The sequence below is a fragment of the Megachile rotundata genome, chromosome 4, assembly GCF_050947335.1.
Source record: "Megachile rotundata isolate GNS110a chromosome 4, iyMegRotu1, whole genome shotgun sequence".
NCBI lineage: Eukaryota > Metazoa > Arthropoda > Insecta > Hymenoptera > Megachilidae > Megachile > Megachile rotundata.
The window spans coordinates 13,725,420-13,749,395 of record NC_134986.1 but is presented as its reverse complement, the minus strand read 5'-3'; the positions used below and the strand labels follow the sequence as shown (position 1 = coordinate 13,749,395).

The 23,976-nt window shown below is 35.8% G+C and overlaps 2 protein-coding genes and 1 long non-coding RNA gene across 11 annotated transcripts in view; 2 read left to right on the top strand and 1 right to left on the bottom strand.

Moving 5' to 3' along the window:
* LOC100883400 (uncharacterized) overlaps positions 1–16,962 on the bottom strand; it is a 109,829-nt gene extending 92,867 nt beyond the window's left edge. For 7 of the 8 annotated variants that reach the window (XR_013037795.1, XR_013037796.1, XM_076530395.1 and 4 more), the window contains exons 1-2: positions 16,564–16,962; positions 9,729–10,114 (exon numbers count right to left, since the gene is read on the bottom strand). Coding sequence is in view for 6 of the 8 variants with exons in the window: in XM_076530395.1 (XP_076386510.1) it covers positions 9,729–9,963 (235 nt within the window). In the remaining 2 variants the exon portion in view is untranslated. Of the gene's footprint in view, positions 1–543; positions 637–9,728; positions 10,115–16,563 lie in introns of those variants that run through there. The other variant, XM_076530397.1, reaches the window with a different exon arrangement.
* LOC100876248 (very long chain fatty acid elongase AAEL008004) lies at positions 2,665–7,100 on the top strand. The gene is made up of 4 exons (XM_003704030.3): positions 2,665–2,825; positions 2,893–3,164; positions 6,043–6,345; positions 6,591–7,100. Exons 1-4 carry the CDS (start codon positions 2,780–2,782, stop codon positions 6,753–6,755), a joined length of 786 nt encoding a protein of 261 aa, XP_003704078.1. The 5' UTR covers positions 2,665–2,779; the 3' UTR covers positions 6,756–7,100.
* Positions 16,963–17,114: 152 nt separating the features above from the next.
* Positions 17,115–19,046, top strand: LOC105662660 (uncharacterized). 2 transcript variants are annotated; one of them, XR_001096206.2, is made up of 4 exons: positions 17,116–17,272; positions 17,703–17,984; positions 18,097–18,389; positions 18,757–19,046. It is a non-coding gene; the product is annotated as an uncharacterized LOC105662660 (long non-coding RNA). The 2 variants fall into 2 exon arrangements; XR_013037804.1 differs by having other exon boundaries at positions 17,115–17,272; positions 18,097–19,046.
* Positions 19,047–23,976: the final 4,930 nt, after the last annotated feature.

The following is a 23,976-nucleotide window of genomic DNA, read 5'->3' as shown; positions in this document are numbered from 1 at the left end:
GTTTGATCGTCTTTGACCTCCATTTTTGCTACAGATCATTTTTTATCTCGATAACTTTGTGAGAAATCAGATTATAACTTCAAAAAATATTGCACTTTTGGGAATTTATTGATGTGCGGGAGCAAATTTACTTTTTAAGATCTCAATTTTGAATTAGGACAGATATTTGATGAAAGGGGGTAATTTTATATTTTATTTTTAATTTTGGTTTTAATTTTAATTTAATTTCAGTTTCAGTTTTAATTTTAACTTCAATTGCAATTTTAATGTCAACTTTAATATTAATTTTATGTAAATTTTTATATGAATTTTAATTTCATTTTCATTTTTAACTTAAATATTAATTTTAACTTCAACTGTAGTTTCAATGTTAACGTCAACTGTAATGTTAATTCTATTTAAATTTTTACATGAATTTTAACATCAATTTTAATTTCAATTCCGGTCACAATTTCAATTTCAGTTGCAGTATGATTAAAAATTTTAATCACAACTTCATGCAAAAATTTTGCCTTAGAAGCACGTGTCTACAAATTTCCTTACACAATACAGTTTTGGGATATCGATTCCTGTTGTACATAATGTTTCTCTTATTATCGCACTGACAGTGACTTATATTAAGGTATTTTCTAATATCTCAGCGAAACTCGTTCGACTAATTCATGGAACGCTTCGGAACTGTTTATATACAAGAGAATATACTACGTACTCCGAAATCGTAAATATAATATTCGGCTGAAATATATGTTAGACAGAGAAATACGAGAACAGACGTAATTTGAAAACAAAAACATCAGATAAATAGTAAATATATTCTGGTGATGGCATAGATAGATTATTAATAAACTATGAATCACGTAATACGCATATATTACTACACTATTTAGTTCATTGATAAGCAACAATAATATCGTTTCGACACGTCACTATATTTTCTTGCATAATATTTTACTCTAATTTGTTGTTATTAGCATTAACTTAAATTTTTTATTATTCGATTGGTATCTGTTACGATAAAATTATATTCATATTTGAAATTCACAAATTTTTAAGTGGATAAATTAATAAATTTTAATGATCATTAATTAGAATATTTAAAGCTTTGTAGCTGAAAAAGCCTTGCATATAAAATTTCTAAATTTCGGAACTTCTAAATTACTTTTGCTGGGAAAATGTCTAAATCGCAAATAAATTAGAGATTTCTTAATTCGATAAGTTTATGATTGCTCAAAAAAAAATTTTCAAAAACCATAGAATGTGTTCTATATAAGTTGCAAACAAATGCTGTGCACGAGAATAGGAAGTATTTTAATTCCATCGATACGATAGCGGAAACGTACAAAAAAAAGGTGGCCTAATTGAACCGCATTAGACAGTATGATGTGACGGTACTACATTATCGAGCTTTGAATTGACGTCATTTCAACGGTACAACTGAAAAATAACTATTGGTAAAACTTTTTTAATGAAACGTCATTCTACGTGAAATAGGAAAATTTTGAGATTTGAAAGTTTAGGGATTTTTGAGGTTTGGGAGTTCAGGGATTTGTGATTTTAGAGACTTGTGATTTTAGGGATTTGGGATTTTCGAGGTTTGGGAATTTTTAAGTTTTGGAATTTTGGGAAGTTTGGGATATTTGGGAATTTTAGGAATTTGAGAATTTTGAGATTTGGGAATTTTAAGGTTTGGGAATTTTGACATTCAGGAATTTTGAGACTTGGGAAATTTGATATTTGTGAATTTTAGGATTTTTGAGATTTGGGAATTTTAGGGATTTGAGAATTTTGAGGTTTGGGAATTTTAAGGTTTGGGAATTTTGACATTCAGGAATTTTGAGACTTGGGAAATTTGATATTTGTGAATTTTAGGATTTTTGAGATTTGGGAATTTTTAGATTTGCGAATTTTAAGAATTTGAGAATTTTGAGGTTTGGGAATTTTAAGGTTTGGGAATTTTGGCATTCAGGAATTTTTAGACTGAGGAATTTTGAGATACTTAATTTTAAGGATTTGAGAATTTAAGCAGTTGAGACTTCAAAGATTTGGAACTTCAGCAATTTTAAAGATTTAAGACTTTAGAAACTTGAAAATGTTCAGACTTGAGATTTTAAAGATATAAAAGTTCATGAACATAGGAATTGAAAGATTTAATAATTTGAACAATAAAGGTTGATATCTGACATTTCAGAAATATGAGACTTTAGGGATATGACAGTAACATGCAACCTAAAAAATTTGTTACTTAACGCACTAAGAAATTCTGCTTCTCAAAAACTTTATATAAAGTTCATAAATTTAAAATATAGTCCACATTTGCTACTGGGTCAGTAGGTTCACCTCGGTTCCCATTCACCTACGTCAATAAATAACATTATTCGAAACACGCGTTGATTACCTTTTACGTCACTACAAAAAATATCCATAACACCTTCCAACACAACCTTTACTTATCAATAAAAATCAAACCACACACCCAATAATTTCTACTTAAAAACATGTACGATACCAGATATTCTAATATCAAATTCCTTATAGGAAATGAAAAAGTAATGTCGAAGATACAAAACGATTCGGCTTTACAATTCCCACGACCTACGTACGTATTATCCGTGTTTAAAATTCATTGAGGATCACGATTACGGGTCCGTATATAAAGAATAATTGATTTACGTATTATTTCTATTGTTTTCAGCGCTGTCCGAAAAACAAGTCGGACGGTACGGTGATAGTTGCACTCGACGACTTAGCAGCGAGTAGTCACGGTGAATAGGTGTCAAACATGAGTATATTATCATGGTATCACTACTTGAATGAGGATTTGGCCGGTGAGTGATCGAAGATGCGTGTACATTGTCAAAAAAAATATCTTTTAACGGCTCTAACATTATACAGACCCGAGGACCAAAGACTGGATTCTGGTAAACTCGCCTTCGATTCTGTTTGTGTTGACATTCTCGTACCTGTACTTTGTGCTACAATGTGGCCCGAGATATATGGAGAAGAAGAAAGCGTACTCCTTGAAGACCGTCATCAAGATATACAATGTGTTTCAAATCGTGGCGAACGCGCTGATCATTAAAGAGATATTTGACGCTGGATGGTACGAGGATTACTTCTTCTATTGTGCGCCGATCGATTTAACTATGAATCCTACGTCGATGAAGGTATGAAGGTTTCCACACGATTAGCCGCCTTTTAGCACTTTCCACAATTTTTTTGAGTTGGGTCTTTATTTTGTATACGCGAGTAGAGATGGGGTTTTATACAGGGTGATTCACAAGTAGTGTAAGTCCGAGAAAGAGGTTACAGCAGACGACTGACTTCTTCCTTCGCAAAGTGAAGTTTGCAACTTTGTGTTTGAATCATTAAGCAACGCATAGTATTTATTATTTTTGTAGTTTAACGTTTAAACCTTTGCACTCGAGAAGTCTCGTTCGCCACTCGGCCCAATACGGCAACTCAGTGACCATTTTCATATCTCGAGTCATTGAACTCCATCTTTGCTTAGTCTGAACTTAACAATCGTACCAATACTGTTGCTTTCAAAGTTTTTGTAAAAGTTTCAAGTGTACGTCAAAATTTTTGCTGACCGCTTCAGAGATTTCTGTTAGACTTCAATTTTTTACTTTGACTTCTATTTAGATCAAATTCGATCGAAGGCTATGTATTATTCTGAATTAAAGTTAGAAAAAGTTGGAAGGTTAAGTTAAATTTTCGAACGAAAAAATCACGGCGGAAGACGCCGAGCAACGTATTACAATACTTGCCCCCACAAGCCGATCTTGATTATTTTATAAGGTACCGTACAAACAAAAAATACAGAGCTTGATGTTTAAGTTTCTTCCTTTTGATGCAGATACGCAAAATATTGAAATATAATATTTTTATATGACAGTGTTAATTTGAAGTCATTTTAAGTTATCGATCAATCCTTGAGTACAAAGAATCGATATGCAAAAAGATGGTCAGTAAATTATTTGAAACAGGGTTTCACCCTTTTATCTCTACTGAAAAAAATTCTTTATTTTCTAAAAGAGAACACTTGTCGATCCTAATGATTCACAAAACAGCTACGAGCTAATGAATCAAATATTACTAAAACTAAAATTAATAACTCAAATATTAATGATTTCAAAAGAAAAATGAAAGGACATCGTAAATTTGTAGCATTCTGAGAATACACAACCGAACATTGTCAAAACCTTTGTTAGGAAATTTTCTACGTGGTTTCAAGATGATATAACCCTAAGTCCGATTACGTTTGAGTCGGAGTGTACGTTAAATTTCTTGTGCCAGTCATTGCTGACCCCCGTGACATTCGACGCGGTAACACGTGTTACAATGCAAATGGCGTAATAACCCTGGAAAACAAATACACATTCATACTTTACAGTGTAAAGTATTTTTGATATTTTGCGCAATATAATAGAATATTAATGTAAATTTCTCTTCCATATTTTGCAAATTTTTATGAAGAAACGTGGAGATACTGTGATGTGGTTGTACAGGAATTTGAGGAATCGAGGATGTGGGGGATTTAGGGAATTGAGGTATACGTGAGTGAAGAGTGATCTGGAATACAAAAAATTTCGAATGTAGTAATTTAGAGATATAAAGAATTGCTATATTCTGAAGATATTGAGAATTCGATTTTGAAGATATAGAAAATTACAGACTAAGGGACCCAGGAATTTTCAGACATACTGCGTTTATGATATTTAAGCATTTCTAGATTTGAAATCTTCCAATTATACCTGCATTTTACCTTCAAAACACAACTGCAAGGCGACGAATATTTTACATAAATTGCCTTCAAAGCCAATTTGAATTAATCTTTATTAATCAATTGATCGAGGTCATTATTCAATCAGCTAACTTTCATTTTTTACTTATATACATATGCATGTAAACCATGCAAAAGATTCGTTATATTTATATACAATGAGAGATAAAAAACATTCCTCGTTTAATACTAAACAAGATCAATATAAAAACATAAATAATAAGATATGTTATATGAATAATTTAGCGAGAATATCAACGAAATGTTTAAGTATTCATTTTCGCTAAACCTTTAACTTCGAACTGATATATCAATGGTACTATTTTATGTTAATTTTGTGCAAAAACAAATTACGTGACACTTCGAAACGATTTCATAATTTCATATACAACGACCTGATTATTAACCCCTTGTACAGTTTACATGTCAAGTGCATGTCAGAATTAATTATTCATATTTACAATATTAAAACAAATAAAGGAAGTTGGAATGTTTTGTTCGTTTCGTATTCAAGGATTTCTGACTTTGTGAATTATTGGATTCAAACTCCAAATAGGGGAGTATTAATAATCTACTTAGGATTTATCACATGTAGATAAATCACATGTGGATTCATGTAGATTTATTACAGTCAGTTGGAGCTAATCACAGCTACAATATTAAAATAAATAAAGACAGTTGAAATGTTATGTCAAGCTTGTGTTGAGAATCTTTAACTTTGCAAATTATGGGACTCAAACTCCAAATAGAGTAATACTAAAAATTCACGTAGGATTCATCACATTTGAGCTATGAGTGCGTCACATGTCAGGTGTGTCAGCTAGAGCTAATCACAACTGCAATATTAAAATAAATAGAGACAGTTGAAATATTATGTCAATCTTATATTCGGGTGTTATGTATTGACTTTGCAAATTATTGGACTCAAACTCCAAATAGAGTAGTATTAAAAATTCACGTAGGATTCATCACATATGAACTATGAGTGCGTCACATGTCAGGTGCGTCAACTAGAGCTGACCATAACTACAATATTAAAATAAATAAAGGTAGTTGAAATGCTATATCAAGCTTGTACTGACGATCCTTAATTTTGTAAACTATGTTTGGACTCAAACTTGTATTAAAAACTAAAGTAAGATTCATCACATATGAGCTACTACATGTCAGACAAGGGTTTAAAAAAGACTACTGCAAAAAGCATCATACCCACCCCGTTTATTTTTTATTCCCATAGAGAAAAACAACTTTTGTTACAGATCTGCAGGATAATGTGGTACCTGCTAATCTTAAAATTGATCGATTACGTGGAGACTGGAATCTTCGTCCTAAGAAAGAAACAACGACAAGTGTCGTTTCTACATCTGTATCACCATGTTTCGACGGTTATAATCGCATGGCTTTGTGTGAAGTATAACGTCAATGGAATGACGATGACTATTCCGGTAGTCAATTGCGGGATACACGTGATAATGTACTCTTACTATCTGGCGGCAACGTTCGGACCGACTGTGCAACGATACCTTAATAAAATCAAACCTTTGATCACCATCATGCAAATGGTAAGCAACTACACTCGTTCAGGAAACTATCTAGGGGGAAATTCATGTCGCACCAAAAGTAGCAAATTTTCAACGCTAATTGCAACGTTTGATATTATCGTCTTTATATTCACAATTATTTTACAGTAATTTCGTATAATTTCTAAGGACGCACTAGTGCGTCATTTCGACCAAATTAATAATAATGGATATTGCGTACTTTTGTGCTATAAAAATGTTTAATATTACTTTTCTGTCCCGAACAGATTCAATTTATCGTACTGATGCTGTACGTGGCGCAGGCGTTCATCCCAGGATGCTCAGACCTGAAATTCCTACCTGGAATAATGCTAGTGAACTTAATGATCAACTTCTACCTGTTCTATCAATTCTACCAGGAGGCCTACGTGAAGAAAAACAAACGATCGTAAAGAGTGCAAATCCCGTGAAATATTTATAAGAGAGCGTTGAAGAAGAACGAGGTTTGTGAATTCGAATCAGCACGTCTGCACTCTACTCTCGGAGTACCTAAGAGCTGAAGAAATTAACTTTAATGGGTGTCCCTTGAAAGGATCAGATATTGGTACAGCACCCAATTGGTCTAAAAATTTGCAACATTGGGACAGCAGGCGACTAATACTCCATCGGACTTGTTAATTATTTATAGACAATCATACTTCTAAAAAAATATCGATGAAAGGAAAAATTTCCTCCAAAGTTCATAAACGTGAACCTGCGCCTGAAATTCAAAATAAAACCGTGATTAGCAAGAAAAATCCATTGTAAGAATTTGTAACATCCGAATTTTTCCAAATCACAAAAATTCTACAATCGACGATTCGCATTAATTGCTACGGCATACTGTGAAATATTACACGTGTTACTTTGAACTCCGATCGAATTCCTGACCCGTCCTAACCTAAGTTGACCTGCCGTTCTATTTTACGCAAAAACAAGCGGATTGGTATAGTTATAGTATAGTAATGGTCAGTGTAAGAAGAAATCGTCTTCCGGGAATGCAATTTGTCTTGCACAAGCGGCGAGGCACGCAGTGCTATGCAACATCATGATGGAAGGAAACCACCTGTTGCAGTCGCCTGTTGCCTTTAACCAAGCAACGTGAATAATCCAGCGTTTCGTACAAAAATACCCGATGATCTACCTTCTTTCGTGTACTTACGTTACACTCCGACTAATTGCAACAAGGTTACACAATTGAAAGAAACGAACGGATGGTCTGACGAGCAAATATTTCAACGTTCTTCGAAACCCTACACGAGTCGCTATTATTTAATCCTCCGCTAAGTGCGTACTAGTTCACAGTCAGACGTAATTATTAATAAAAAGTATTTCAATTACCATAGAATTTATAGCAATTACTAATAAAGTAACAAATATTCCTAAGATTCTTCTTCCTAGGGAAACAAACCTGGAATTTTCAGTATTATATCATATATATTTTCATGTTGCAATGTCTGTAAATCATCACTATATTTCTAAACGATCGTATACGTAGGTGTTGATATTCCTAGATACCAATATCAGTAGACCCAAACATCCCTAGATCCAAAATATTTCTACATCAAAAATACCCCTAGCTCCAAATATTCCTAGATCCAAAATATGGTTAGATTCAAATATTCTTAGATCCAAAATATTTCTAGATGGAAAATACCTATAGTTCCAAATATCCCCAGATCCAAAATATAGCTAGATTCAAATATTCCTAGATCCAATATATTTCTAGATGGAAAATACCTATAGTTCCAAATATCCCTAGACCCAAAATATGGCTAGATTCAAATATTCCTAGATCCAAAATATTTCTAGATGGAAGATATCTATAGTTCCAAATATCCCTAGATCCAAAATATAGCTAGATTCAAATATTCCTAGATCCAAAATATTTCTAGATGGAAAATACCTATAGCTCCAAATATCCCTAGATCCAAAATATAGCTAGATTCAAATATTCCTAGATCCAATATATTTCTAGATCCAAAATATCCCTAAATTCATAAATCTCAATATATCAACACTATCTATACTCAATAATTTTGCTACATATTCGCCGGCAAATGTCGAAGAATTTTTTGTAAACAATCCGACGATGTCCTTCTCATGAATGGAAATTGCGCAGTCAGATATCCAATCTGTATTTTTCATTAACTCTCGCACGCTCGTCCACGTTTGTAGAAAGTAGTTCGCGTTAAGTCTGGCCATTAACGTGCGATTTGTATGCAAACCCGCGCTATTTTCTATCAGATGAAAAGTACGGTAACGTTGCAGCTTGCCGAGGATATTCAGAGCGTAGACGAAGAACAGGACACGCAGGAAATTCGTCGCAGGCGAATAAAGTTTCCCGTTTGTCGCAATAACCGAGCGCGCGGCTAATCAGTGTCAATTAGCATGTTACGTACAACTTTGAGATCCGATATCGAGCCGAAATCGCACGGATAAATCCGTACTATCGGACGGACATTTAATTGCGCGCCATTTAAATGTTAATCGAACGCTTAACGAATAGATGACACGACCGGAAACATATTTAATCGGTTCTCGATCGATAATCGCTGTAACGAAAGCGTCGATGTAATGTACGATTTAAATTCATGAATATAAATTGCATCTTCTCGCTAATGTTTTTGCGACCAATTCGAGAAACAAATTCGAAGCTGCGTTGTTGTCACGCGTGAATGAAATTATCGGAAATCAATGTTCTCTTACTCACGATTGATCATTCGAGCAAATTAGCGCTTATGATACTGCTTCGGGTGTTGTCAGTACTTGGGCATTCGAAGAAATCGGAAATAACGAAAGCGTAATATTAACTGTTTAAATATTCACTTCCAATACGGTAAAAGCATAAATATTCATGATAAGTGCGTGTGGATCAGCCAGAAGAAAATTCTAGATAAGCACAATTCTAACTGGAGTACAACTCCAGATAAGTATAACACTCTTTGTCGAGTCAAATCACATTAATTAATGAAATACAAATTTATTCTTGAAGCAAGATATTTAATAACGAATTCAATGAATTATTTATTGAGAAGTGACAAAAATGAAATCAGACTTTTTAAAAATCTTTATAAAAGACAATTGTATAAATTCCAGGTAATCGAAATTATCAAATTTTCAAGCGCGACAGCGTAGAAATTTATCAATTTGAAAACAGCAATTTAGCAAGCTCTGCTAAGTGTCCTTAAATACCGAAACACATCAATGAAAATGCAGATAAAAGAGATATCTGTAGAACATAACGTAGGCCATTAAGAATCTCGTAGCATTGTTCCTCGTTGATTTATTCGACTCCATAACATTGTCGGTATTGTTTACATCGGTGATCAGCCTAACCCCATGGGCAGTGAACGCGTAGAAAGTGAAAGAGTAACAGTACGAACCATTAGCCCGTAGATCCTCGTGCGTGGACTGGAAATGTGTACGATGTTGTAGCTGGAAACCGTAGGCCGGAAGCCAGGGATTCGGTCCGTTCACCAGGTCCATGTCCAGGGATTCGAACGGGGTCGGTGGCTCTTCGTCGTCCTCGGCCGCGACATCCAGCTTCGGCGAGGATCGTAACGTGCCGGTGGTCATGGTGGTTGTCATCGTGCTCGTGTTCAGCTCCTTCGTGCTCATCTCCAGCCAGGGGAGACAGAGACGTAGCCAGCCGTGTTCGGTGATTTCCACTCATTAACCGTTTCACCGAACTGTGAACCGTCTTTCCGTGCTTCCACGCTGGCCCTCATGCTCTACCCTCGAACCCTTCCGGCCGCCGAGTCTCCTTTTTCTGTAACAGCCGACACACCGACTTCGATTTCTGCTCTACTTATTGTTTCACCCTTTCCTCGCGACACGTGTCTCATTTGCACACGATACCACTTGTTACAAATTCTATTCGGTTTCTCACGCTTTTTTTCTAACAAATCAAAAATGTGTTTCATGCAACTTCAATGAAACTTCGTTAACCTCTTCCCGTACTTTGACGAGTCTCGCTCGTGACGCACTTACAGCTCAAATGTGACAAACCTTACTCAAATTTTGAATGTTCTTTAACTTTTAGGTCCAATTGTAAGTTGCGTTATCAAGGATCCCTGAATATAAAATACTTAGGACATTTTAATTTTCTTTGTTCGTTTTAATGTTGTAGTACTGAATAGTTAGTCTTGACCGACACGTCTGATAGATAAACGACACGGGAAGGAGTTAAGCTGTTTCAATTTTTTAATAGTTATGTTTAGCTGTATTTTTTGTAAGTTCAGCATTCTTATTTTTCTTACTATTTTAGCTAGGTTTAAAATAGTAATCTAGCATGCACATATATTAAGGGGTTAAATTAGCTACTATACGTCCGAGGTTTAAGCGAACCTCGGTCAAAACATTCGTTCTGTTACTTAGAATAATGCGGCGTACATCCTGAATTCTATTCTATTTATTTTGCCATGAAAACGGTGCACTATTTTAGTACACAAATCCGCGAATCAGCCGGCGGTGAACGACCCTTCCTTTCGCCGCGAGAACAAAGGCGAACAACCGAATAAAAAAAAAGGGAAGGAAGTTACGTGGAATTACATAAGAAACGAGACGCATGATTTGCAAAGCCCCGAATCGGTTGGGTTTGCGTGCGCGGAATCGAAAGCATCGCGAGAGGGACTTTGTTAGAAATTTATGAACTGTGACGTTTCGAGGAACTTTCGACGGATTCCAACCGAGGATCGCTAATATTATGGAAAACGAACTGCCGCGTTTTACGGCTGATATTTAATGCCTGTTAAAGGAACCGTTCCACGACGAATCTAAGTGGCAGCACGCCGCGTGTAATTCACCCGTAATTTTCAGTGATGCAATTTTCTGCTGTGCAGAAAAGAACGAAACTGTTGCGCATCGTGCTGTTGTTTATTCACGTTGGTAGCGCGTTTAATGAGGCAACTGTTGCACGGGTACTATTGACTGCTACTGCCGTTACTTAAATTAATATCATCTTTGGAATTATTACTTCGAATTTACTTGGCTTAAACATAGATCTACTTTAAATACGTACTTTAAACATTTACATTCGCAAACTTTCGTATTTCCAAATCTCTATATTCATAGAAAGTCAAATTTTTGGGCCTACATTCCCATATCTCTAGATAGCAAATTCCTGTATTTCTGAGTCTTTAGATCTACGAGTCTACGGTCTTTCTCTATATCCGAGAAACTCTAGATGAAAGTCTCTAGACTCCAAAGAGTCTTGACCCAAATAACTGATGCAGGTCACTAGATCTGTAAATGCGTAGATCTGCAAGACTCTAGATATAAAAGTCCCTAAATGTGCAAGAGCTAGGACCATGGATTTCTAAATAAAAATTCCTAGGCGAAATATCGATAGATCCGAAATCCCCAGATCTACTTCTCAGATCCCAAATCCTTAGATTCCCAATTCTCTAGATTCCAAATCTCCTATATCTCAGATCCCGAAAATCCAAATTCCCTAGACCCCAAATTCCAAGATTACCAATTCCCTAGATGCTCAATTCTCTAGAATTAAAATTCCCTGGGCCCCAAATTCCCTAGACCTCAAATTCCTATATTTCCAATTCCCTAGATCCCAAATTCCCTAGACCTCAAATTCCTATATTTCCAATTCCCTAGATCCCAAATTTCCTAGACCCAAAATTCCTAGATTCCCAATTCCCTAAATCCCAAATTTCCTAGATTAAAAATTTCCTAGACTCAAAATTCCTAGATTCCCAATTCCCTAGATTCAAAATTTCCTAGACCCCACATTCCTAGATTCTCACTTCCCTAGATCCCAAATTCCCTATATCTCAATCCTCTAGATCTCAACTCCTCTAGAATCCAAATTCCCTAAGTTCTAAATTCCCTAGATTCCAATTCCCTAGATCTCAAATCCCTAGATCCCAAATTTCCTGGATGCCAATTCTCTAAATTTCTAAATCCCTAGATCTCCTAGTCTCTAAATCCCAAATCTCTAGCTCCCAAATCCCTAGAATCTCAAGTCCATGGATCCTGAATCCCTAGAGTGAAAGACCCTTCCTTGGCTATTACATTTTCCCTAGAAAAGACAAATTTATTCTCGATTGTAATAAATAGGTAAATAATTAATGATGTGGCTCGAGAGAAGAATTCGTCAGCGCGTGTAGCAAACAATAATCCGACCGTGAAACAACTTGCTTTCACCGCCCATTGGATTCCAGTTCCCGGTGGTTTAATTAAAAAAAAAAAAAAAACTTGCGTTACTCGCGCCTGGGAAGGAAAACGCGTGGGTGTAACGATCGACCTCGAGTATCCGAAGGTACCGGTAAATATACAAGACGCAAGAAAGGATACGAAGGAGTCGGTATATTCCGCGGTGAAACGAACGGAGATCTACCTGGGCCCGTGTAACGTTAAATATTGCTTCGGGCCGCGAATTTAAACGACTTGGCCGGGCATTCTTACGCTGCCAGAAGTTACGCATACGTAATTGGATAAGGATCGTGGAGGTTGTCGGCCTGCCACGATCCTTGGGCCCGCTTCTTCCTGAAACCTCCTTGTCCCGTTGAAAAAAGTCAAACGAAAAAGAAGAAACAACTTCTTTATTGTGGCCGTATTTCTTGCGACCAGCTCGGCCGAAACGGTACACGCGTGCTCGTAATTTCAGCAAACCGCTCGAAATCGAAATATCCGACGGTTTACCGCTGCGTTTTATTAGCCGGATCGCCTGAATGATCGAGCTCGCGGATAGGCTGCAATTCTTTCCTCTCACGGAATAAATGCACCGGGACTACTGTAATTACTTGAAATATACGCGATTGTACTTTGAGGTACTGACACTGGGAACTACAATTAAGAATACGGCTCGATGCAAATTTTGTTATAAAGCTTATAATATTAATTGTTTACCTTCTTGAAGGAAAGTAGTATATATCAGAAATATCGAATGTAAATATTTGTGAATATAGAAATTTCGAAATATAAATATTTGAAGATACAAAGAGTAGAAGTTTGAAAACACAGAGAACATAGAATTGCATCCTGCAAACAGAACTAACCTAATCCACTACTGAAATTTGACACCAGCTAACAAACGTGAAAGTTTGCGTTTCGACATTAGTCAAGTTTCGTACTTAACGATCTAGTGTTAATTAGCCATAACTCAACGGAAAAAGTGTTCTCGCGGATAAAAAGACGAACGATCGACACGCGTTGCGATCAAGGATACCAAAGCACACACGCGGTGGTTAAATGGGACTCAATCTAGAATACTGATGGGAAACAGCACGGCGGAAGAACACGTTTTCTTAAATTGATGTTCGCTACTGCGTCAGACAACTTATGTAATGAACGCGTGCTCTCCATCATGTGATTGGATGTTCTAATTCGATATACGGATCCTTGTATATACGCAAACAGATATATTAATCGTACTTTGTAATCGTTTGTGTCGCGGTGAACCGTTGAGAGTTAATGCACGTGCTTCGAACGGGGTGCACAGATAGTTTGTCCGAGTTCGAACACCAGAGCATAGGAGAAAATTAATAATCTCTATCTGATTAACAAATTTTTGTGTATGGAAATTTTCCTGTTCTCTAATCATTGGATTTCAAATTTAGTATTTGACAAATTTAAGTATCTGAAAATTTAGAAATTTGATAATTTAAAGTTTCAAATGTTTAATACAAAATTTTATGTATTACATTATTCAATATTTAATAATGGTAAACAACGCATGGCTATATAACGCGTGGCGATTCAAGGCGTGGCCATATAAAGTGTGGCGATTCAACGCATGGCCATATAACGCGTGGCGATTCAATGCGTGGCCATACAACGCGTGGCGATTCAACGCATGGCCATATAACGCGTGGGGATTCAACGCGTGGCTATATAACGCGTGGCGATTTAACGCATGGCCATATAACGCGTGGCGATTCAACGCATGGTCATATAACGCGTGGGGATTCAACGCATGGTCATATAACGTGTGGCAAATTCAACGCATGGCCATATAACGCGTGGCGATTCAACACGTGGTAAATTCAACGCATGGCCATATATCGCATGGCGATTCAACGCATGGTCATATAACGCGTGGGGATTCAGCGCATTGCCATATAACGCGTGACAATACAACGCGTGGCGATGCAACGCGTGACAACGTATCATATGACTATACTACACATAAGCATACAACGCGTGACAACAAATCATATGCCTACCCAGCACGTGACCATATATTGCGTGATTATGCATGGTATATCACAACTATATAACGCGTGACCATATAACATATGACAATATATCACATGACTATACGTATGACCATACAACGCGTGACCGTGCAACACCAGTCTTCTTTAATTATTACTACGGATATATAACATATTCGACAGAGTAAAATTGCATTACACTTTGCAACAATGAGTATTCTATAATTAGTATCATGGATCTAACCCCAAAAATTTTCTCTTCTCAATGTTCCTTAACTGTTAAATATAATCTGCAATAGTATCTCGAGCAGTGTTTTAATTTCAATCGTTTCTGGTTAAGCAGCATTCTCATGACATTTGTCAGATGTCCTTGGCGGGCAACTTCAAAGAAAAGGATACGAACTATTCCATGCTTATAACGTCACGCAGATCTATTTAACAATTCTGAACAGCTGACACTTTACCACTTAATCTAACACAACGTAGAACAACATCAATAGGTATGAGATACAAAGAAGCTAAAGAGTTAACGAAGAAAAATCATCATCATCAAGATCATCTTTTGTTTATGTTCTTCTCTGATTCTACAGTGATTCGATTCGTGAAGCATCTGATTAACAGCTTATGATAAGAGTTCGCGATTTTTCTGACAGAACAACGCACGACAAATCAAGCGTTCAATAACCTGAATTTACAACTATATACGATTTTACATTACGTATCTCAACCTTTAACACGTTTCTGCAGCTACTTTCACTTTACATAACGTGTACTACGCTGCAGATGTGTTCGGTAACGTTCGCATGGTTAACGTTTATTAAAAAAGATTAATCGTTCAATTCATTGAAGTAATAGAGATATCTGATTTACGTCACAAATAGATTAAAACCTATTGCTCTAGTATAACCTTTCATTCCTTGGCAATACGATGTACAAAGTATTCGTGATTATTTCAAATTACAACGATAAAGTAATGCCTATAAATGCCGATATCTGACGGTTCTCAACGAACGATCTATCGAACAGACTCGTAAATAGAAATATACCGATATGCGCGAAAGGGGAGAAAGAAGTGCAATGAACGACAATATGCTGCTTTTCCCCCTTCGATCATATACGATGAAATGAAACGGGCCGCCTTTCTGTATTGGAGGTGAGACTATTGATACCATTAGCGATAAATATCGATAATATCGGACTGCTATTGACTACTCGATGTATCGATAATATCGTTCACGCATATCTTAAGTTTTGCCCGAAGTAATTACGGTCTTTCACTTAACAATTTTCAAGGTTCCTCGACTCTCTTAATTTTCGCCTTTTCCGATTTTCCAATTCACAATTTCTAAAATTTAACTTTCCAATTCTGAAATTTCTCAATACCGCAATTTCTAAAGTTCCCAATTTTAAAAACATTCTACATGAAATAAATAATGATAGATCATTAACGATACAGATGAAGACATATGTAAGTGACAGCATATGGGTAAAGTTTGATAAGAAGATACAAAATGTGGAATGTAATACTAACTAAAAAACTACCTTGGTGAAGTAGAAATTGTGTTCAGAAGTATAACACATACATATTCATATAGCATCGATATATTTATAATATAAGGTAATGGGAAATTTACTCGTTCATTCTACTTAGGTCAAGTTCACTGACATTGCTCTCTATTCGCTGCAACAATGTTACCGATATATCGTTATGTATCAATAAGTTATCGATAAGATATCAATAATATAATCAATAATCACATCTGTACACCATACGCATTTCGACCATGACAGCTGTCAAAAGTGGCGCAGCGTCTAGGGCGCATGCGCAGGCGCGAGGAAGGTCATTGAAAGAAGCGAGACAGAGAAAACGAAGGGAAAGGAGGATAGAAAGGGAAGAGTCGAGAGAGAGAGGTGGACGATCGCGTAAATACACACGCAAGCGTTGCGTTATTACGAGCGAGAAAGGAAGTAACATATTAAGGATAAAGAAAGAAGGTTAGAACCGCTCAGTGAATTCCGAGTGTGACGGCGTGGCGGTACATACCTGTCAGCGTGCATTCCACAGTCCCACAGCGTGCTTTCGCCTCGTTGTTTCCCGGCCACTCGACTTTTGCCGTTCCTAACGGGCAGGGACGCGTTAATTCACGCACACACTCACACACGGCCAACAAACTCCAGGATGGTATTTAAATGCACACACTAACTACGTCACGAGAAAAACGCATCACTTGCCACGCTAGCCGGTGCATCGCGTGTTACTCGCGGCGCGAACATGGCGCACTATTTCGTACGGCACGTTCACCACTGAAACCCACATACCGGGAACGAAACGTGAAGGGTGTACGATACGAAACGAACTTGGACAAACGACGCGGACAATGGAACGTGACTTAAGGACAACGGAGAGCGCGAGAGCCAACTTTACACCGCGGGGTAAATACTAGAACAAAACTCGCCGCTTTCGCCCGCGGTGCGCAGACGTACTGGCCAATCCCCACCCGAGCTACCGCGACACGTGGTACACAGCTCGACCAATCACAGCCTGGTTACGCGGCCTCCCCCGGACGTGTTCGTAAAGCCGGCTTGTGCTACCGATCAGTTTCTTCTCTTCTTCTCCTGTACCGATTTAACGTTTCGACGTTGCAAACAAACACGAAAGGCTCTTTCCTTTTTATCGATATTCTACTTGAATTACTTTCGTTTCTTTCTGTCGCGGGACCGACCGGCTCGATGCTGCGTCACCAAGGAAATCGGTACGTATGAGTCGGAACAAGAGATCGCAACAAGATTAAATCGAGCGATCAACTAAAATATCTTCGCGACGAACAAACGCACCGATTTCGCCTGCAGCCTCGAGGATAACTTAACTCTTTCGCTATTGACTCCTTTCTCGAAAAACACTTCTACGTGATCCTACAAATCGCTTATTTAGTAGAGTGATTAATTCAGCAGAACGAAAAATAAAGATCGACAAAATTGTATACATGTTGCATCTTTTTATATTTCTGTTATGATGCAATATACCTATACACAGTTTATTATCATATAACGTAATAAATAACATGTACAGAGGTTAAGTTGTTATCATTGATAGTCGCTCGAAATGGTTATTGTAAACATTAATACTCTCTAATAATTTTTGTGCCACAGAGGACCAAAATACCTATACTTTCACTGTTTCAGGTTTCTCAATACATATTTATCGATTATTGAATGGACAAATAATACATTGTTATAAACAATAAATTGAATTGTGTTATTGTGTCAACTTTATTACCAAGCTAGACAGTTGTAGTTGCCACTAATAATAAACATGTACACAATATTTCATCAATGACAACAAGGAAGTAAAGATACTTATAAAACTCTTCATGATTAGACATCTCCATTGGATTTATCTGAAATTGACAACCAAAGAGACGCGCAAAAACTACATTTCCGTTAGCGTTTCTCAATGTCTTTGAAGTATACCGCTTATTTGTTAGAACGCCTCGTTGTTATCGCCGAGTGCGCTTTTGTAGTCTTTTGCGCTTGTACATACATTGCAACGCATACTACAGTTATTTTGTTGACATAGGTTTGCATACACGACTCAATGGACCTGTGAGCAATTGGAAGATAACTACGAACGCTGTCTTATACACGACCTACAATATTGACTTAATTGATACGTCTGATGATCTGTACTGGGAATACAATCAAATGAAAGACGCACACCCGTTACCACAAATTTTGCACTTATTTCAATAGTATAACAGCAGGAATGGCACTGGTGTTGTGGGGCCTGAAGCAAAAATCATTACTCTCTCGTTATATCGCCACGCATTGCATAAATCTAAAACCTCAACAATTTTTAAATTTGAGAAATTGGTAAATGTAAAACAAAAAATTAGAAAATTTAAAATTGTAATAAAATTGATACGTGATAGTTTCAAAAGTAAAAAATTATAGTTTTATATTATTTTATAATACTCAGACAATTTATCACGATATCATTGAAATATTGTATTGTCATCAAGATAAATACACTTAGTTATAATTAAGCATTAATATTTTGCTACTTGTATCATAAGGAAATTGATAAACTAAAAATAAAAAGAGATAGTAGATTATATCTAACTTCTTATCTGTAAGACCGTAATCAACACTAATGATCTTGTTAAACAAAATTATCAACTTATTAATAAAATCCTATCAAACACATGGCACATTGCAAACGTTACGTAATTTTTTTTAGATAAATATTGTCATCGAATGCAACGATATGGAACGATGACGCACTACCCACCTACGAACGTTTATAATGTTCCATGCAATCGTTCCATATCGCAACGTTTCGTTTCATCGGATTTGTAACAATTAACGGCTTTCACGGTTGAAGGGCTACAAGTACTTGATCCACTTGGGGAAACCAAGGACGAGAAACTTGCGATTTATAGACGAGATAATTATCATTGGATAATAAATTATTACTATATTATAATACCATTTATAACAAACTCTATGAATAAATAACTTCTTAACGATGTTACACCTTATTAATAATTAATATGAATATAAATACAACTTATGAACTGTTTGAGTAATGATTCTTTAGTGATACTAAATATGGTTCTCATTAACTATATCACATTATCATAAATATGTCATTTGACCAGATAAAAATAGAAACATGATGCAACTCCGAGTCACTAAATTTGAAATGTTTGGAGTCGTGCTGCTATTAATGTCAAGCATCGATCTACCGACTATTCGAATCTTGTAGGTTCGAAATTTTAGCAGAAGTCTGATGAGTTTTTGGCGGAGGGCTCTGAATTCGACTCGAGAAAATCGCAGAATCCGTCTCGTCGCCGTCGTGTGTGCGACGAGTGTGTAACGGGCCACTGGCCGGTGGAATTAGTTTCTTTTTTTGAGGCAGGTCACTGACACCGAACGGCGATGGATTGACGCAGCGGGGTCAAGTTCTACGTACACTGTCGGCAATGCTTCGCGTTTAAAGGTATCGTCGAGCATTCCTTGCGGGATATCGCGTTACTTACGGCACCACGATCAATCGCCCGAACCCCAGTCTTTGGCTATGTAACGAACGATGCGTGCATTGGCGTAACTAGATAGGGACCAAGCGTGGTACCCTTACCCCTGCTCCAAGACGTCGACACCCCTTCTCATGATGTAGCAAAAATGTAGAATGTAGGATAATTAGTTCTTCTTTCTCATATTAGAGATTAAATGTTTTAATTTTTGTAATCAGTTACCAAATACCTATCTTGAAATCCTTAGTTCTTTTAGCTCCACATTTTCAAACTCTTAAATTCTCAAATTTCCACGTGACTAAATTTATAAATTCTCAGATCTCTAACACCCTAATTCCTAAATTCTTAAATTCCCATATCCTTAGTCCCTATATCCTGTACCTCCATATCCCTAAATTCTTGTATTCTCATATCCCCATATTCCTAAATTCCCACCCCCTAAATTCTCACATCTTTAAATCTCCACACCTCTAAATCCCCATATCCCTAAATTCCCCACATCCCTAAATCCCCATACCTCTAAATTCCCAAAACCTAAAATCCCCAAATTCCCAATTTTCAAAACCCCAAATCACCAAAAATCAAACCTGCAAAATATCCATACTACTGTTACAACTAGGGTCCTTGGTCCAAGCTAAAAAAAATCCTAGCTACGCCAATGGTTGCAAGTCGTAAATCGTTGCGGAAGGTGCGAACAGCGGCGTTGCTTGTTATAAACGATTCAACCATAATGTATGTTTACTATGAAAGGGATGCAAAAGTATTTCGACCCCTCAGCTGCCGTTTGCATTTACAATCATCGTAAAGTGATGACTTATCCTCCCCTAATTTCATCGTGCATGTTCCATATTTCATTTAGAACCCCATCGAAATAAAACAATGTTTATATAAAAAATTATCTTGTGTCTACACCTAATATGTAACAAATCATCAATATATTAATCAATCACTTTTTATAAAATAATTACAATAATGGTCCTTTCTATGATACAAATTAATCACACGATCAATCGTTGCATTAAAGAAATGTAATTAGAACGCAAATTACAGGGATACCTGTGGATGGTTTAGAAAGTTGATCGATAAAGTAAACGATAAGTATAGCTCTCATCCGAAACTTATTCGAAACTAGTTTCCCTAAGTGACTTTAATTTCCTAATTTGCGAGCAACAGGGTTACGTTACACGCCTCTCAACCGCTGTCATTCATTAAATCGGCACTCGCGTCGTATCGCGTCTCGTCGTCTACGAAATGTTACGTGCTCATTCAAATATTCGCTGCGCTCATCGAAACACTGTGTTGATCATATTTCTTACTTTTAATTCAAGCGCTTCGAAGCTCAATTTTCAATTGCGACTTTTCTCAGAGACATACAGGAACCCCAGGATCCTTTAAATTTTCGAAAAGAGTAACATTTTATTTTAGAAACAGTTGGAGCTATGAAAAGAATTTAAGTTACTAGTATTTTATGATTTTAACCCTTAAAATTTATTATCAAATAAAATATCATTGATTCATATTTTTATATTAACATACAATGAAAATTAAGTTAAATACATTACAAACTAAAAGTTATAATAATATTTGTAATAATATCTAATAAATAAATGTAAGTTAGGAATTAAATACGTTTATGTGTAATATATAAAGCCGTACAAGTAGCTTGAAACGATTATCTACAGAAAGAAGAACACAAAAATTAAAAAGTCAGATCTGAACTAACCTGTACGTAACATATGTAGCTTTAACGTGTTTTTTAACTGACCGTTCCTCGCAGTTTCTTTTCGAGTCAGAGCGGAAAATATATATATATGAATTGCTAACATAAGAACGGAAATAACGGGTATCAGTATCAAGCAGTTAGTAATTAATTATCGAAGCACCTTGGAAAACGCCTATTGAATATCTTTCCCGTTCAGAATATTACGTGATATCTGTGCACGTACAAAAACGATTCTGCATCTTGGTATGTGGGACACTCTAACGTCTATCTTCCTGTGCTGCTAACACGAACGATCAAACGATATGCCGGAATATTACACAATAGAGTAGGTACTTACAATTAAATCACACGAGTGAAAGCAATTTAATCTTTTTGCCTCGTTGCAATTTAAACACAAGTAGAATGTTAATTGGCCGTAAGAGTAACGGAGATTATCAATAATGCATTTGTCATTAACAAATGTGCTGCTGTCCAGTGAGAATTTAGATATCCATTTCGCTTGAATAATTAGCTATGCAAATTATACATTCACCATTCATTATTCATGAATTCAGAAATTTATCTACGATTCACGAATAAATTCGCGTACTCGATTGGATACTATTTATTCATATTGGAATAAATAGCCTTCTGGGTATATTCAGACGTGAAGTAATGAATGATTTTATTTATCATTATATTTTTGCAATTCAAATTTTTCAGAATCGAAGTATATTCAAATATTTAAATTAGTAACTTTGTCTAATATGTAATGAGGTTTTTAATGGATTAACACGAGTTTAGATACGTATCACGTACATTAACTCGATTACGACAATTATGCTATAAACAAGTCAGATTTAGGAGACAGAAAGATGGAATCGTGTTACACGTGTCGTGACTTTTTTTAACTTTACCTAATACGATATTCAACGGGTCTTTCACACACCCAAACGAGTCATACTGATCATTATTCACCACGGCATTCATGTGCGTTGACAATAATACAATTCTGTGACAGTAACGTTTGTTCGCAACGTTGTTACATTCGTTTTATTTCATCTGTACCGTTTATATAACACGGCGTGTACTTCTATTTGTAATTTATTTATTGGATATTATTGTAATTTATTTATTACATAAAAAAGTGAACATTTATTTTTATTGCACATAAATTATAGATAATCTCTGCAGCGATCATGACTTTTATTGATCCTAATTGGGCTGTAATTAATCAGGAGTACGATTTCTGCTCTATCAGGAAATCGGATTTAATTTACATTATAAGTGAATGGAATATTGTTTTAAACATTTTTAATATCGTAGATCAGTACTTTTAGTATGGGGTGTATTTCTCGTCAAATGGCTGACGTCCGCATAAATTGTCTTAATTAAGTCGATCAGATCCAATTAAAGGCCTTTTAGGCTCTTTCTCGGTCAACACTCCTCTGTTTAAGTTAAAAAGTGAAATAGAAATATCATCTGACAAGATCATCGTTTACTTTTAATCACTGCACATGTCAGTTTTATTTACTGAATGAAATTAAGTGCAAGGGATATAAATTACTCTACAGCGCATTTTAGATTCGAACGTCTTTTAATTTATTTTGTAGAAAAGGTATCGTTGAAATAAAATAGTAAATATTAACATGAATATTATACACATTATAAATATTGATAATATCAATGTATGTTAATAATATTAATACAAATTCATGTTGAAATGAATTTAGTTCTTCATTCATTTATATTTCGCGCTTTAAAATTGCTGTAGCGCCACCTAGTGTTATGTGCTTCTAACTAAAAAAATATAACAGCATAACATAAAAGTATAGGAGGTATTCAAAGAGTGTACACTAAACTAAACCTAATATAACTTTCATAAATATTTTACCTGTAATTAATTATAACATATTGTAAAAATATTATTGCAAAACTTATGTATAAATATTAATTTCTTAAAATTGATTGATTCATGTTCCGCCGCCATATTGAATTTCCGAGTGACGTCAGAGGCGCGTATTCTCCTTGGCGCGCAAATCACTCGCATACCTCTTCTACGTTCATGTTTTCCGGCTACCAGGAGTCGATTCGAAACGTCGAAATTTGAACGCGTCGAAGTGCTATGTAATATTAGATTTAAATTTATTAAAATTATCTCCGCATAGCATTAGTGATAAATGTGATATGAGTGAAAAGTGAAGTGTACAAAGAATAGAATAATATAAACAGTTGACGCACTTTAATATTTCCCGCGCTTTAACTTTCTTGTTTCTTTTAAAGCGATAAACTAATTAAGATTAAAAGAAACGTTCAACGATTCGCGAGAAGCAAAGCAGAAAAAAAATACATAAAACAATGGTCATTGTGAGACACCTAAGGGTTCACTTTCTCGGTAACTTAAATCACCGGTGAAAGTAACCGTCAGAAGCGTGTAGCTTCGATGCTCGCGAACGAATGTTGCAATTAACTCGTTCATTGTTTCTTCTCACTGGAATATCACGAAACTTCGAATTTCATACATTGTTACTTAAAATAATTGGAAGATTGCTTAGACGAATAATTTTATATAAAACGTGTAATTCTTTTGTTTTTTATTTTAATTCGCGCCACTTGTTAAATTTAACCATTGTTCTTAAGTAACATAAATATTAATACATAATTGCGGTAATCATTACATGAAAGATACATGAAAATTTTAATTAATTTTATATAGATTCTA